Consider the following 15368-nt stretch of genomic DNA (forward strand, 5'->3'; position numbering starts at 1 on the left):
AAAAATACATTCATTATTTATAACATAGCATACATAACATTCTATATATTATATATTTTATGTCATTAAAATAGTTAGATTTTAATTGATTGACAGACTTAAAAACAATGTAACAACCTTAGAACAAACATTCTCCTGTTGTAAATGTCTGGTCGATACCTGGGTCATTTCTCTGATAGAGGTGATACTGTCAAGTGCTCTCATCACTCGGTCATAGTCCTTTTTCTAAAGAAGAACCCAAACACTCAATGTAATATTCCTTCATGAGTAGCAGCATTACACAAAAAAGACGGGGTAAAAGCTAAACGCTCTAAGTGTTTTAAGTACCCTAGGGTTGAAGGCAAGTGCTTGTGAGTCATTGGGATCCACCACAGAGGGATATGGCTCAAAAATGACAACTTTTCTCGGAGACTCCAGTGCAGATCGGCACATGGAGACCAGTAGGTCTACAACCTGTTGCCACAAACAGAGATTGTTAAGCCATTTGGTTAGAAGGTTCTGTACAGAATGACTGCATGAATTTTGTGTTTGATTGTTTACCTGAGCACCAGTGGCAATCTCATCAGCAGCCTCATTCATGACCCCTAGAGTTTGGAAGGCGAATACACACAACTCTCTCTCACACACTGTGGGCTGCAGGACACATGTAAACAAGCTCATTAGAACAGTAAATTATAGTATCAATCCTGGATTAATATAATCACATGTAACATAAATTGGCTCACTTTTAGTTTGACAACTATCCGCAAAATAATATGGCACAAAAATATGAAAAAAAAAGAAAAGAAAAACATCTTTGATTGTGACATGAAGGCATAATATGGTATGAGGATCATTTCTAAATCTTTTCAAGCTAAAATAATCTCTTTCTATTTTAAACATAAACAGAGGCTGTCTAATATGAAATATAGAAAAGAACACAGGCTGTGTTCAAGTTCAAGTTGGCTTTTTTTGAAAGAATTAAGACTTTAACTCTGCAAGGATGCATTAAATTGATCAAAAGTGACAGCGAAGACATTTATTATGTTACAAAAGATTTCCATTTCAAATAAAATATTATAATAAAACTGTTTTTAGCCTGTCTTGGAAAACTTTGGAAAACATTGGAAAATCTTACCAACCCCAAATTTCTGAAAGGAAGTGTATACTTTTAAATACTCGGGTATAAATATAAGAGAAATCGCAGGTGCCTTAAATGATTCATTCACACCATTAACCAATCCAAGATTGCTTGTAGAGCAAACAGACTTACTCTGAGCATTGGTCCATTTTGGAACACATGAGGTTCATCGCAGACCACACAGAACTCATTCAGTACAGGGATACGCTGTTCTGCATACTCCATAGTCTGCAATTGTAAGTCAAGTAAACACATGTAGCAACCATTCAGTGCATTTGCCTCCTCTATAACAGTATGACAGCATTAGTGGCTACCACAAGAGCTCTACCCAAACAAGCAGGACAGTTCATCCAAAATTAAAATATTTTCATCATGTTTGGAACATTTGATTCAGTCTTGTTCACAAGAATACTAATGACTAAAAAATGTCAACTACCTCAACCAACCACATGCCCTCAAGCTCAGGTTGCTTCAGAAAGAGGATGTTGCATATATTTGCAAGTAAAAGACTGTTAGACTGTAAAATACTGTTTGATTAATGAAATAAGGCAGAGGGGGAAGTGAAGAAATTTATTTTTACCTGAACAAGGAAGCCTCTGTCTCTGACTGGAATGGATTTGGCTCCGTTGTTTGGCTACTCAAGAAGACACAGAAAAAGAGTCTCTCAAAATTTTGTTAGCTAAACACACAAAGTTGTTTTCACCGTCTCAAGTCAAACATTCCATTGTGGGACAAAATGTCTCAAATATTAAATTTATCTCTCTGCAAGATTTTTTTTTTATAGATCTCTCTCCTTGGCCTGTAAAATTCACTCATCTCTGCCTGGTTGGAGCAATTCACTGTGAATTTGTGTTCACTCTTATTTTTGCTGTATATATATATTCTGTTATATACTCTCGTATCTCTGACCAAAGCCGAACCGAACAGGCAATCAAATTAGGCAAATCCTAAATATGTTACCTCAAGGAAGTATGTTCATAAGATGCAATCCCAAGCATCATTACCTGAGGTGTGGAAGATAGTGATGGGGCCAGGATGCCGATTAGCCCTGAGGTAAGGGAGAGGCGTCTGCTCTCGGTGACAGGCTCTTTAAAGATGTCGCTTTTCTTGTCGCCCATCTTGGTGCTGCTGGAGTAGGACCTGCTGAGCAGACGGTGGTGGTGCTTCAGGCCGTCCAGCTCTTCAGTCCGCACACTGCCCGAGCAGGAGCGGCCCAGGAGCCGGTGAGGCTTTAAAGCACCGCCATCGCTACTGCCAGCAGCATGTTCGCAGCGAGGCTCGGCCACGCTCGACCGCGGCGACAGTTTATGAGGCCGCAGTGGCGGGCAGTCCTCTGGTTTCACAGCGGTCGAGCAGGGCCTTGGCAGGAGCCGGTGGGGCTGCTTGAGGGGCTGATGTTGCTCCATCCGCGGGTCACTGGAAAGGGAGTGACCCAAAAGCTTGTGCGACTTGCCGACACAGCCGTCCATTTCTGGCTTCACTGTGCTGGAGCATGTTCGCCGTAACAGACGGTGGGATTTTGACACGCCATCCTGCTCGGGTTTGAGCTTCTTTTTGCTCTTCACACAGCCAGGAGGAGGGTAGCTGGGGGATCTGAGTTTGCACAAGCACAGCACATTAATCACACTACAGGAATTATGGAACAAAAAAGATGTTGTGCAATTATGCTTGTGCAAATCCTGCACATTTCAGAATGCTTTATTGGCTGATTCACAACAGTTTTATTTTTCATGTTGAGGTCTGCATACTGTAGTTCGCAAAGGGAATGCGCATTTCTTCTGCTAATGAACTATAGTAGGTCATGCCTCAGTTAATGAGATACAAAGAATTAGGCAATGCTGACAAATTGCTTTTCAGTTTTCTGCATCATCTTGATTTTCATTTTATTATTCATAAAAAATACACAGGTAGTAAGGCATTCAGGTAAGATATCCTCTTTATGACAAGCAATATTTGCGAATCCATTGCCACATTCTCAAAATCTATTTTCTCAACATTATAGTCCAGTTCAAACCTGCTTGCCACCTTGGAGTCTTTCCAGTTCAATGAAACATTTGTGTGAATTAATTGTTCCTACAGTTCTGGGTTTAAAAGCGCTTCAAAGAGGGATAATAATCTCAGGATTGTCCAGTATCGGTGTAGCTGAGTGACTTTTTTTTCTTACCTGCGTAGCGTTGAAAAAATGTGCAGGGGAGACTTCACCTTCTTCTCTGTTTGCTTTTTGCCGTGTGGGTTGATGAGTTTATCTTTGCTCTGACACTTCCACTGCTGTGTGACAAAGGTTTGCATTATTCTGCCAAGAGAAAGCACACTCACGTTAAACGGACCAAGAAAACCCGATATTACATAAAAAAAAAATCTAGTATTTTCTTACTTTTTCAACTGATGTCCAAGTCCAAATCTGTCTTTTGAAGAAACTTGAAACACATCAACAGTGGGAACTGGAAAAGGGACATGAAGTTCAAATCAAATAGTATTGCAAAACAAAGTACCACATAATGTAACCGTTTGCTACAGACGTTTGATTTAGCCATCAAAGTATTTGAGAGGTTTTTAAAAACACTGGAACAGAAGGTCACTCTGAAATGAGCCACTTATGATGAGTAATATCTTGGCAGGAGAACAAGAGCAGGCATTACAGCCATGTCCAAGTAACTTTTTTCTCTTTCTCTTGCAATCTGAACTGAAGTAGCCATGTTCTTGAGTCAAGCAATTTTAAACAACTCTACAATCAACAGAGACGTAAGGGCACTCTCACCAAAAAGAACAATTCATAGTATTTATGCAAAAGAAACAACAAAAACCCAATCTAACAAGGTAAGTGTGCCAAACAAGTCTGTGTTAACGGAATCTCATCTGATTGTATAGTCTTAAATTCAGGCTTACCACAGGGATGTGTATTATCACCTCTGCTTTTCTTTGTTTATATAAATGAACTTCAATGCAACAAGGATGATCTCACTTCAATCAAATAAGCTGATGACTTGGTTTTCTTGCCAAACGGACACAAATTCAACACGTGTTTAACTAATTTTGAGTATATTAAAAGTCTTTTACAATGGTTTGATCACAGTCATCTACAATTGAACATTGAGAAGACAAAGGAATTATGCTGTGGGAATCAAAATAGGACAGGTACAGCTAGCATTTTATATGAACAAGTTATTATAAAAGGTGTAAAGGTAGAGCAAGTTCCAAATTCTTATTCCAGGAAAATGTGGACCATATACATAAGAAAACAAGACAGCGTTTTAAGTCTACTCAGACATTTTAGTAACGATAGGAGGGTCCTAACCATTGTTTGGTTCGATGATCGAAAGTATTTTAACATATAACATTGTTTCGTGATATGGCAATTTAGTAATGAGACAGAAAAATGAAGTAATACAAGTAATTTACAAAGCAAATAAGATCACCGGCCAGAAACAAAGTACGTTGCCAGAGCTGTTTTCACACTTTATGGAAAAAAAGGCAATTCAGACCAAACCCATCCCCTCCACTCCTGTTTTGAGGCCCTCCCTTCATAAAGGCCCTTTCACACTGGACGCGATTTTTACGCACGAATAATTCGCGCGATGATTTTATTTTTTGATCAGCTGTTTGTGTAATGAGTGCTTTCACACCGAACGCGAATGTGCTGCGGCGAAAAAACGACTTTTTTTTTTCGTTTCGATGTCGATTTTTTTTTTTCCTTTTGCGGCGACAGAAAAGACTTCAGCCAATCATATACTACAAGGACAATGATTGTGTGGCGTAGCATTGCCAACCAACTCGGTTATCACGACTGTGAGTATGTTGTGTGATAGTTTTAGTTGTTGTATAGTCCTGTGCTGTGTTGGCTAGAAGGCTAAACTACATTTGGGATAGAAAGCTAATCGTCAAAGATAGAGATAGAGACCGTGTTTACGTGGCTCATGTGATGGGTTTTGACGCGAACTATTCGCACACGAACTATTCGCTTTTTCGTTACGCATCCGGTGTGAAAGGGCCTTAAGATTTATTTTTTTTATGCAAGTGTCAAAGATTAATTTCTGTCCAGGAAATCTGAACAGACAACAAAGTCAAACAAACAAACTTGTCTAATGTTGTTAACAGCACAATGATTTGCATCAAGTTGTTAACTGCATTTATGGTTAGGGTAAATTCAATTAAGTGTTTCTCACCATTTCTTTACCCTCCCAGCCCTATCTGTAAGGCTCAAGTACCCCTTTATTTTCTTTATAGAATAAGGAATATCCGAATAGAAGAAAGTTTTGAAATGTCAAAGTCTAATCACTGTTGCCAAAAATCTACCTCTATTTGGTGTCTTTCTACATATATGTGCAAATATAATGTAATTCACACAAATTGAAAAAGTACAAACATTTTCTTCTTTACTAAGTAAAGTAACTGAATGTGCTATCCTATTAATAAAAAACCTCAAGATTAACTCATTTTACTCATTCTAATTTTAACAGCATTTTTTATTTTATAAAACATGACTTTTATAAGTTTAACTATGTTAAATCTAAATCTAAGTACCCCTGGTTGGGAATCAAAGCAGTAGATGTTTATAAGATAACTTTATAACAAAGTTTGGTTGCTATTTTGTGTATATGTGTGTGTGTGTGTGTGTGTGTGTGTGTGTGTGTGTGTGTGTGTGTGTGTGTTCCAGTATTTCCATACATTATCAAACTAAATTATGTTTTTGTTTTGTTTTTGGTAAGGGTTAGGTTCAGGGGTAGGGTTAGGATTTGGAAATAGAATGTGAAGTTTGCACAGTATAAAAAGCATTGAAGCGTCCAACTCTGCCCAACTCGGTGTGTGTGTGTGTGTGTGTTCTAACCTGGTCCATTCAGATATTGTGTGAGGGAGCAGTGAAGCCGCACAATAACAGGTTCACTCCGGATCACATCCCAGGCAAGTGCAATCTCCTCCTATGAACAAATGCTGCATTTCAGTTTCACATAGTACAACAGACACACACAAAAATAAATATATAAATAAAAACTATATGGTCATCGTCAGACACTGAACACTTACATCGAGGAAAGTGACATCAATGTGTAGGTCGATGTCCACATCATCAATTGCACCATATTCCCTATATTTTGAAGGGGAAAAAATATAATTCCTAATTTCATCTTGGACAAAATCATTTCTGATAGTAAGATTATAATCTTTGTTTACAGCAGCTTTTATAGTACATATTCATTAAGACTAGAAAATTACAAGAATATATCACTCAGCCAAATATGTTGTTGACAAAGCTTTTAGGGATTTGAAGGGAATTCACAACAAATTTAGACATGATGAAGCAGTTCTCTTTGTTTATACAGACGGCTTACAAAACATTTTACTGGAAAAATTTACACAAACTGTCATTTGCACACTGTTTTAAATAGGTTGGGACAAATAAAGACATGACTCTTTTTTATCAAGGAGGTTGAATGCAAATTTTCGAACACAATTTCTAAGCAATTTGGCTACTGGTCATCATCCAATACCCTGTGACAAAGTGGAAAAAGGAAAGTCATCTCAGATGAAGAGCAAGTAATTACATTTGATTAAAAATAACTGTTTTCTTGGGAGAAAAGCATGTTGTTATCGTTCATTAAATTTTTATTTAATATTAGAAAAATTATTACAAAATTTATTAAGAAAGATTGCAGAATAAAATATAAAACCAGGTGAAATTATTTCTTAAATGAGTACGCAGGTACACTTGATGTTGAAGGGATGCAGCTTGATGCTCCAGCTCTGCTGCTCCACTTCTCTCAAAGCATTTATTTCTCATAAAAGCATTGTGATGAGTTTGTAGCGTTGCTCTGGGCTAACTGTTACCATGGTTACACCTCACTCCCAAATGCAGCCGCTGTGCCTCAAAAGCAAGAGGTTTGAGAAAAGAATAATCCTCTTTGATCTGTCTATGCAACAGCTTGCATACAGCATATAAACACACACTCATGCTCCGACACATGTAAACACACAAAATTACACAATTACTAAGGTAAAAAAAATTCAGAGGAACATTAAGGAGTCATTTAAGAAGTGTTTTACCAAACACGTTATACAATGACCATTAAAGCAGTTTTGCATTTTCAATTAATTCTACTTCAACGAATAGGCAAAAGCATTTAGTGGGATGTGTCCTGGAATTATTAAAAGGGGCCTCACTGAACCCACTCATTGCTGCGGCAAAAACGGCCCAGGTCATTTTTCAAGCAGAACACTGAATAAATACTCAAAATGGTTTTCTGTCCATGACTCAGGGCAAATGCATCCCAAGGATCACACACTAGACAGGATATAAAACGCGCACTTCTGCTGCTATGAATAGAGTCTTTTATGTTGTTCTTTCATTTGACGGTCTGCTGTTATCAAAAGCAGCTTGACAAGATAAACTTTCAAGGACGAAGCTTTTAATAGCTGTCGCCGCATGAAACACCATTCAGATTGGCAGATTTTGCGGGGTGGATCACGTTCGTGTTGGCAATCTGTCATGAGTTATTTTTTCATCCGAGATATTAAGCACAAACACGAGCATGTGCATGTTTTGCTGTTGTCCACAGCATTCTTAACAGCACCAGTTTCAAATGTGTTACATCTTGCTATAAATTTGCTGATTGCAGAGCAGATTAGGTAAACGCAAGCCTCTACGTCAGGATAAACACCACAGCAATAATTACATCATTACAGCCCTGTAATCAAACAGAATCCACTCAGACTCTCACAGACCGTCCTTCAGTTTATCACAGAGCATTTCCCAAATGACAGATTGGAGAAATGGCCACCTGAGGGTTATGGGACCTGGCTCAGGCAGAGGACGTCCTTGAGTGGGTTAACTGTGCCAGAAAACTAAAGAACGATTGCTCAAGGTGTTGTTTCCCATAAAACACTTCACTGGTGGTGGAGGAGAGTTCAGGAAGGAAGTCACAATTCCAATACTTTTTTCTGAGCTGATGACATGTTTGCACATTTACTGACATAATGCTACTTCACATTGATTTTTTTTTTATTACCCTCAAGTTTCTAATTTGCAAAAGTTTTAAGTTCTCACATCAACATCAAGAAAAAAAAATGAATGGCCAGTTACCTGAGAGATACTGCATGATGGCCATATAAGTCCCTCACGGCTGCCAAATCAGCCTCCAGCTGGGGGTGTTTGTGAAGCTCTCCATCATAATTTACCTGCCCACATAAACACACAGGTCAAAGGGTGATACACAGAGCCCAGGGTTACAGACAGCAGCACCTGAGTATTTATTCAAAAATGTACAAACAGCACTTCTCCACTCATGATTGTTTCTACCTTGAGGCGAGTGAGTTTTTAATCAGTATAAGATCCAGAACACTTCAAACAAGCTTCTAGACATCAATCACTGTTGATGACTGTGGCTCTGCACTCTCTTAGCAATCAATACACATCATACACTTAGCTTACTCTATTATAAGATCAGTCTCTTTAGACTGTGTCCTAAATCAACTGTCTGGATTTCTTGTGAAAGAAAATGACTTTAGACTATTTGATTTTTATCTCTGATTAGTTTTATTTTCCATCATCCTTTTTCTAATGCATCACTGAACTGATTAAAAGACCCTATATCTCAAGAGATCCAAGGGTAATCATAATATTTATTCAAACCTAGTTGGTGGATATGCTGCACAAAGTTAACAGGATTAACAGGAATGTGATTCTGAACAGGCAATATATGAATGACAGGTTTAGAATAACTGCCCTTAACTACTAAGTATCTTAAAAGTGGAATATTTTTTATGTTTTCTTTGAATATCTAAAAAGTATTGATCTGCTTGTTTGAGCATCGACTTGCCCATCACAGTAACACTAACTCAACCAATGGTGTGTGAGATTGGGGGCAGGACTATCTGTTTGTCCAACCAATGGAAGACAAATGTAAATTCTGTAGGGAAACCTGCCATTATTAAGCCTGAAACATATGAGTCTTTACATAAAAATGAAAGAAATATGGCCAATATTATGTACATTGATCATGCTTTAGTTTGGTGGATATAAATGATTAATGACATTTAGTCTTTTTAGATATTCTGCACAACAGAGATCAAGTAAATTCACCGGCTGTTCTGAAGTTCAGAGAGAATATGCCAGCATGTGGCATGGAAGAGTCTCCCGAAGGCTTTGAGATCATCAGAACAGCAAAGGATTGCAAAATTGCCACATTACAGTGAGCAAGAGCCAGCGAGCATTCACTGCCCGACACAGGCAATAGTGCATGAATCTTCATCACCTCTGGACTGGTCCTCACAGGGCACAAAGCTCACTCACTCACTGACTCCAGCTTTATGGATTTGCTCCAGTGGATGGTCATTGGTCACATGATTAATTTAAGCACAAGTGTGTGTGCAAAGTAACATTCATTCTCATGATGGAAACATTCTCAGAAGAGTGAGGGACTAATCATTAACAGTTAAAGAGAGTCAAAAAGTTTTTTATATGAGCTGCAAACTACTTTAAGCAAATTTACCATGAAATGAAAAGTCTTAAGCCCCAGGTGCTGCAGGTTTGAAGCTCGTTTTAAAGCTGTAAGACCTTAGGAAGTTTAGTTGCAGTGACCACGTGAAGTTGAGGTTCACATGGGAAACAGGAACTTGTTTATCTGAAACTTAAAAACTTACTCTGAAATTTTGCCTTTTGATGGCAACAAAAATTGTGAAATATTATTACAATTTAAAATAACTTCTCTATTTTAATATTTTATAAACATGTAACTGGCTCAGTTCCTTTATCTCAAGCAAGAGCAAACCAAGGCTGAAATTCAACTACAAACTACAACTACCAGGGTCGATGGGAGGACTGGATTTGCCTAATATTAAGCTATACCAATGGTCTGCACATCAAAGATATGTTTGTAATTGGGTTGCTCTTGATAACTCTTATACGTGGTCAGATCTTGAACAATCATTCTGAAATATTTGGAAATATGCTAAATATATTTCGGTATGTAATCGTGCCAAGGCTATAAAGTTCAAACCTGTCCATATGCATTTAACAATACCCTTTCACCTCTATGCCTTAAGTGCAAAACACAGATTGGTACTCTCTCTCGCTGTCTTTGGTCATGCAGTCAGTTACAAATATATTGGGCCAAGACAGTTTCTGAAATGAAACTGAAACTTAATTCAATATAATTAATAATTATATTGAATAATTCAATATCTTTGATAAGGAGTTGGTAATGGATCCTTTATTTTTGATCCTTGGTGAGTCTGATACAGCTTTGATTTTATCAAAAGAAAAAAACATTGTATAATCTTCTTACTTTTGCAGCTAGGAAAACCATATTACTGTGACAAGACTCCGACTATATCGGGTTGGCACAAGATTTTGATGAAACTAATTCTGCTGGAATATTTAACTTATCTAGGTAATGGTCAGCCAAACCAGTTTTATAGTGTGTGGAAGCCCTATATCAATAATCTAGAGACTGAATTGTCAACTATTCTGTGGAAGGGATTTTCCATTCATGTGCCTTAAGTGAGTACATAATGGTTTTGGAAATGTAAAGTACTGCAGTTATAGATATCATGTTTTTATAACATTTTTACTTGATTACCTTATATTTAAATGCATTTATTTACCTTGATTACCTTTTTTACCCTTTAAGTGGCCTAGGATAAATGGCCCCATTTTTGTTGTGCATTCTGCTAAAGTTGGAAAATGTTCAATAAATATATTTGGAAATAAAATAAATAATAATAATAATAAAGTAATTTATTCTTTAAATTAAAGTAATTCTGAGATGGCAAAGCTGAATTGTGGGTGGTTAGTGGATAAGACCACACATAATACACAGATAGAAATGTTATGTACATAAAATGTAGTGACTCAGCTGAACTTACCTGTCCAACATAGTAGAACTCCTCAGAATCATTGTCACCCTCTGAATCCTCCTCTATAGCATAATGGCACTGGAGAGATTTCAAAAGCATAAGTCACAATACAAGCGATTCATTGTTGTTCCTGACATTTGAAATTAAAACATATTTTATAATAAAGGTAAAAAAAATACAGTCTTACCGAGTTTTTTTCAGCTTGAAGTTTTGATTTAATAGACAGACAGCTGGTGCCATCATTATTTATGCGTATTTCTAAAGTAAATGCACAGATGTGTGAGTATGACATGATATTGTGAACTAAGAATGTCAGATGGAACAATAAACAATCTTCAGTTTTTATGAAAAAGACCATTAATGGCGTCATTTCTGTGACAGGCCTGATCATGTCCAGAATATCCAACCAGCACACTCATCTAACTTCCTAACCTGTTTTGTGCAGATCATATGATGTGCATGGTGACAGCAAAACAATTCTTTCAACTAAATTACTGTAGATCTTACTACAAGGCTAGTTGTTTTTGTTAATTTCACTACAATTCCAAACCACAAAAACCTACGATTTTAGAAGTATCACTGCTCAGAATCACAAATCTGCAAAAGCTGGGATAACATACTGCCTAAAATACTGTTAAAACAACCGTGAGGTCTTGACCACTGTAGTGGTACTTGAATTTCCTTATGACTCTGAGTAAAAATGTATTGTTTATGCAGTGGTCTGAGTCAGAAAACATTTTAAAACTGACAAAGTGTGCAGAGATTAGCAGAATGTACAGGCTCATTAGTTGTAATAACTGTGTCAGAAGATGTCAAGACTTAAAGGTTTGGACTGGAAAAATATAAGGTGTGCAAGATAAGCTTCTATTAAGCATCTAACTAACTGCTGGAGGAAATCAGTGAAGACTGCTGCTGTTTTGCCACTTTGTTTTGGCACATATGTCTTGGTCGGTCCTAAAAATAGGAGCAGAAGACATGCAGTACAACTCCAGGATAATTTATTTCCAGGATTACTGCCAGTGTAATCAAAGAGCTCTAAAAACAGAGAGGGACTGGCTAACACTATGTGAATACTGAAATAATAGGATGATTATCCTTAAAAACAAAAATGTTCCACTGCATTACAAATGTTTTTTTTTTTTTTTTTTTTTTTTGACATACACTATGTTCAACAGTTTAGAGTTAATATATTTTTCTATATAAATACTGTCAAAAATGTATTCAGCAAGGAAGCATTCAATTATTAAAAATAGAAATATATTTTTAAAAATGGAGATTAAAGCTGTTAAAAACAACTATTTTAAATATGTAATATATTTCAAAATAGTACTGTTTTTACTGTATTTCTTATCAAAATCAAATACATGCAGCATGAGCATCAGAAACTTCTTTCAAAAACATAAAATTATACAGATCCCACACTTTTGAACAGTAGAGTTAGTGTATACCATGGCTATTATCTGAAGTGGCTTTGAGTCCAATGTAAATGCCATATGGTGATCATTCAGTACCATATTATCAAAGTATCATGGTGCTACCATCTGACACCATCACTGTATATGCTACTGCCACAGTACTTTTTTTGTAATGATCGGTCTACTGACCCTCATTATTGACAGACATAAAGGATCAAACTCTTAGCTAACTCTAAAAAATCTGATCATGTAGTAGGTGGTGGAATCATGGCATGGGCGCTAGTTCAGGGTTGGAGCAAAAATATTCAGCCAAAACGGCCTTGACCAAAGTTGAAAACCACTGAAATATTTCTGTGAAGTACACTCTGAATCTAGAAGGCTGCTGGTTTCCTTTCCCCTTAGGCGTGTCTTTAAAATGTCTGTTTGTTCAACTTTTTCATTGGTTTTCACTAGCTGCAGCTGTTTTATGATTCACTATTAGATGATAAGATATCTTACCTGTTGCAATTCTATTGAAAATTACTGGTATTGGATCCCTGGTGACTAACACTTCATCATCGTTTTCAGAGTTAGACACATATGTGTTATCTGAAATGACAAAAACAAACAGGTGGGTAAAACTTTACAATAAGGTTTCATTTGTTAACATTAGTTAATGTAATAACTAACATGAACTAACAATGAGCAATATATTTGTAACTGTATTTATTCATCTTTGTTAATGTTAGTTAATAAAAATCCAGCTGTTCATTGTTTGTTCATGATAATTCACAATGTTTCAACTAATGTTAACAAATACAACATTTGATTTCCATAATATGAGTAAATGTTTGAACATGTATTAACATTAACTAATATTAATAAATGCTGTAGAAGTACTGTTCATTTTTAGTTCATGTTAACTAAAGTAGCTAGTTAATTAATGTTAACTAATGAAACCTTACTGTAAAGTGTTACCAGCAGGTGCTATTGAAACACCAAGAATACTGAAGACCTGAAGAAGAACTAACAATGTAATCAACCTACCAATGAGTGGTAAAAACTCATTGCTTATACATAATTAATAGAAAAGCTCCAAATGAGAGTGAATTGAGCTATGTGCTTATTCTACAGTTTCTGGACAATCCACTATTTTCAGGTTGACACTTCCCATGGCATTTTTTGGCAATGTTGCCTAAAATTGTGCCAAGCAAATTCCTCATTCTTATGCAAAGCTGACTCTCTGCCACTATGCTGTGAATCAGGCTAGACTAAGTCCTTCAAAAAGGAGGTCTGCATCTTTTAGGTTTTAGATTTTGGGGACAACTCTTGTGTGTTGTATCAAAACATCAAATGTCAATCTTAGACTTAGAGCAATGCCACAGCTTCACAACAAAATGAAATTAGTAGGCTAAGTCAAACTGAATATAGATTGCACTAGGCAACTGCTCAAAACCAGCTACCTAAAAGTAAAAATCCATTGCAATCACTATACCCATATAACCCACTGTGCTTTAACATTGTGCTGTGTTATTACGGATGATAAGATAATGAAAACAAACAGTTGCTCACTTGAATGTACTGTGCCATTATAATTATGTGATGGAAAAGAGACAATGGGAAAAGTCTTAGGAGTACAAAGCAGCTACGGTAGAGCACTTCATCACACTGAAGCTGAGAATGATGCAGTTCAGCTGGTTTATTTTTATCAGTGGTATCAGTTCCCAGCACAGAGTAGATCCAGTGTCATCTTTCCTTTTAGACCAGTCATATACCGAGTATACGAAATGTGAACAAATTTTTTATATTTTAACAGAAAAGTGGACTGCCACAGTGTTGTGGGTGCTTGGCAGGGTGTTGTTATAATGTTCTATTAGGGTGTCCTGAATGGTTCCAAACTGGTCCACATAAAGTCCACCCACAAGTCTCTATTGTCCAGTTGATCGGATCACAAGTGGACGAATCTAAATACACGTGTAAACGGGGTCTAAAACGATTTGGGCTTGTCCACTTTCGACCACTTCTAGAGGTAGTCGAAAACGAATTCGACAGGATTGCTTACGTAGTGTAGACGCTCAGACCGCCTGCTCTACGCCTACTGACCAAGCCTAATGCATAAACATTATGTGAAACCTGCAAGTTTAAACTTTGTCAAGTTTGGTTTGAAGATGAAAAATATACCAAGCACAATATTCTTGCACCATTCCTGATTCTAACACACTCACCGCATTCGTCATGATCTTTTGCGGAAATTATAGCAAAAACGAAAGCTGCTCTCTGCTCTCTGTATGTTTTTCCGTCGTCTCCAGTCGATAGGGGTGGGAATCTCTAGGCACCTCACGATTCGATTCGATTACGATTCAGAGGGCTGCGATGCAATGATAAAGTGGATGCATCTTTTTTTTCTCACTGTGTACTTGGTACTTTTAAAAGAAAGTATTTGTAATGATCCATAATGAATTTACTTCCAATATATTTGATTAATTAAACAAATGGAAGTGATTTGGCAATAAATGTAGCGTTTGTAATTCGCTTTGCCTTTTCCGAGTTGGGTGAAAGCTTTTAAGGTTGTCCTGGTTTCCACGTCAGCGCTATTTGATCTGACGTGTGGTTTATAACAGAATTCTGCGCTGAATTTGAATGCTTCCAATTAGATCTTGTTGCAATATTATTAATTCTGCAGTGAATTCAAACACTTTCTCTTCACTTTCACTAGATCTCCCAGCGCTGTGTAATAACAGTGTCGCGTGATTGAGATCGGCCCACAAGTAAACCTGTTCTGAGCTCGCGTTAAGCTAAACAGTACGCGCAGCGCAGCTCAAGCGAATAGCGCAGTTTCGCTTCACTTTTGTTTAGTTTGCCGTTTGCTGTTTCTCGTACGTAACAGAAGTTGCAGCTCTTATCAATTGGACAGCATGGTGGTCACACCAGTGCAACCTCTTGTCGCCCATTTGGTCGCAGTCTGGAGCCCTACTGGCATAAAGTGTAGCTCTTATACAGGTCCT

General features: G+C 37.2%; 1 protein-coding gene across 2 annotated transcripts in view; it reads right to left on the bottom strand.

The window, feature by feature from the left end:
* Positions 1-15368, bottom strand: part of parp8 (poly (ADP-ribose) polymerase family, member 8) — a 34533-nt gene that overhangs the window by 8743 nt on the left and 10422 nt on the right. The window contains exons 4-17 of one of the 2 annotated variants that reach the window (XM_081365302.1): positions 12883-12972; positions 11157-11227; positions 10979-11047; positions 8196-8290; positions 6143-6203; positions 5946-6036; positions 3495-3561; positions 3285-3413; positions 2125-2713; positions 1701-1754; positions 1253-1348; positions 541-633; positions 328-453; positions 160-225 (exon numbers count right to left, since the gene is read on the bottom strand). In XM_081365302.1, the coding sequence (XP_081221428.1) occupies positions 160-225; positions 328-453; positions 541-633; positions 1253-1348; positions 1701-1754; positions 2125-2713; positions 3285-3413; positions 3495-3561; positions 5946-6036; positions 6143-6203; positions 8196-8290; positions 10979-11047; positions 11157-11227; positions 12883-12972 (1697 nt within the window). Of the gene's footprint in view, positions 1-117; positions 226-327; positions 454-540; positions 634-1252; positions 1349-1700; positions 1755-2124; positions 2714-3284; positions 3414-3494; positions 3562-5945; positions 6037-6142; positions 6204-8195; positions 8291-10978; positions 11048-11156; positions 11228-12882; positions 12973-15368 lie in introns of both variants that reach the window. The other variant, XM_081365301.1, reaches the window with a different exon arrangement.

Source organism: Scardinius erythrophthalmus (assembly GCF_964197995.2).
Source record: "Scardinius erythrophthalmus genome assembly, chromosome: 5".
Lineage (NCBI taxonomy): Eukaryota > Metazoa > Chordata > Actinopteri > Cypriniformes > Leuciscidae > Scardinius > Scardinius erythrophthalmus.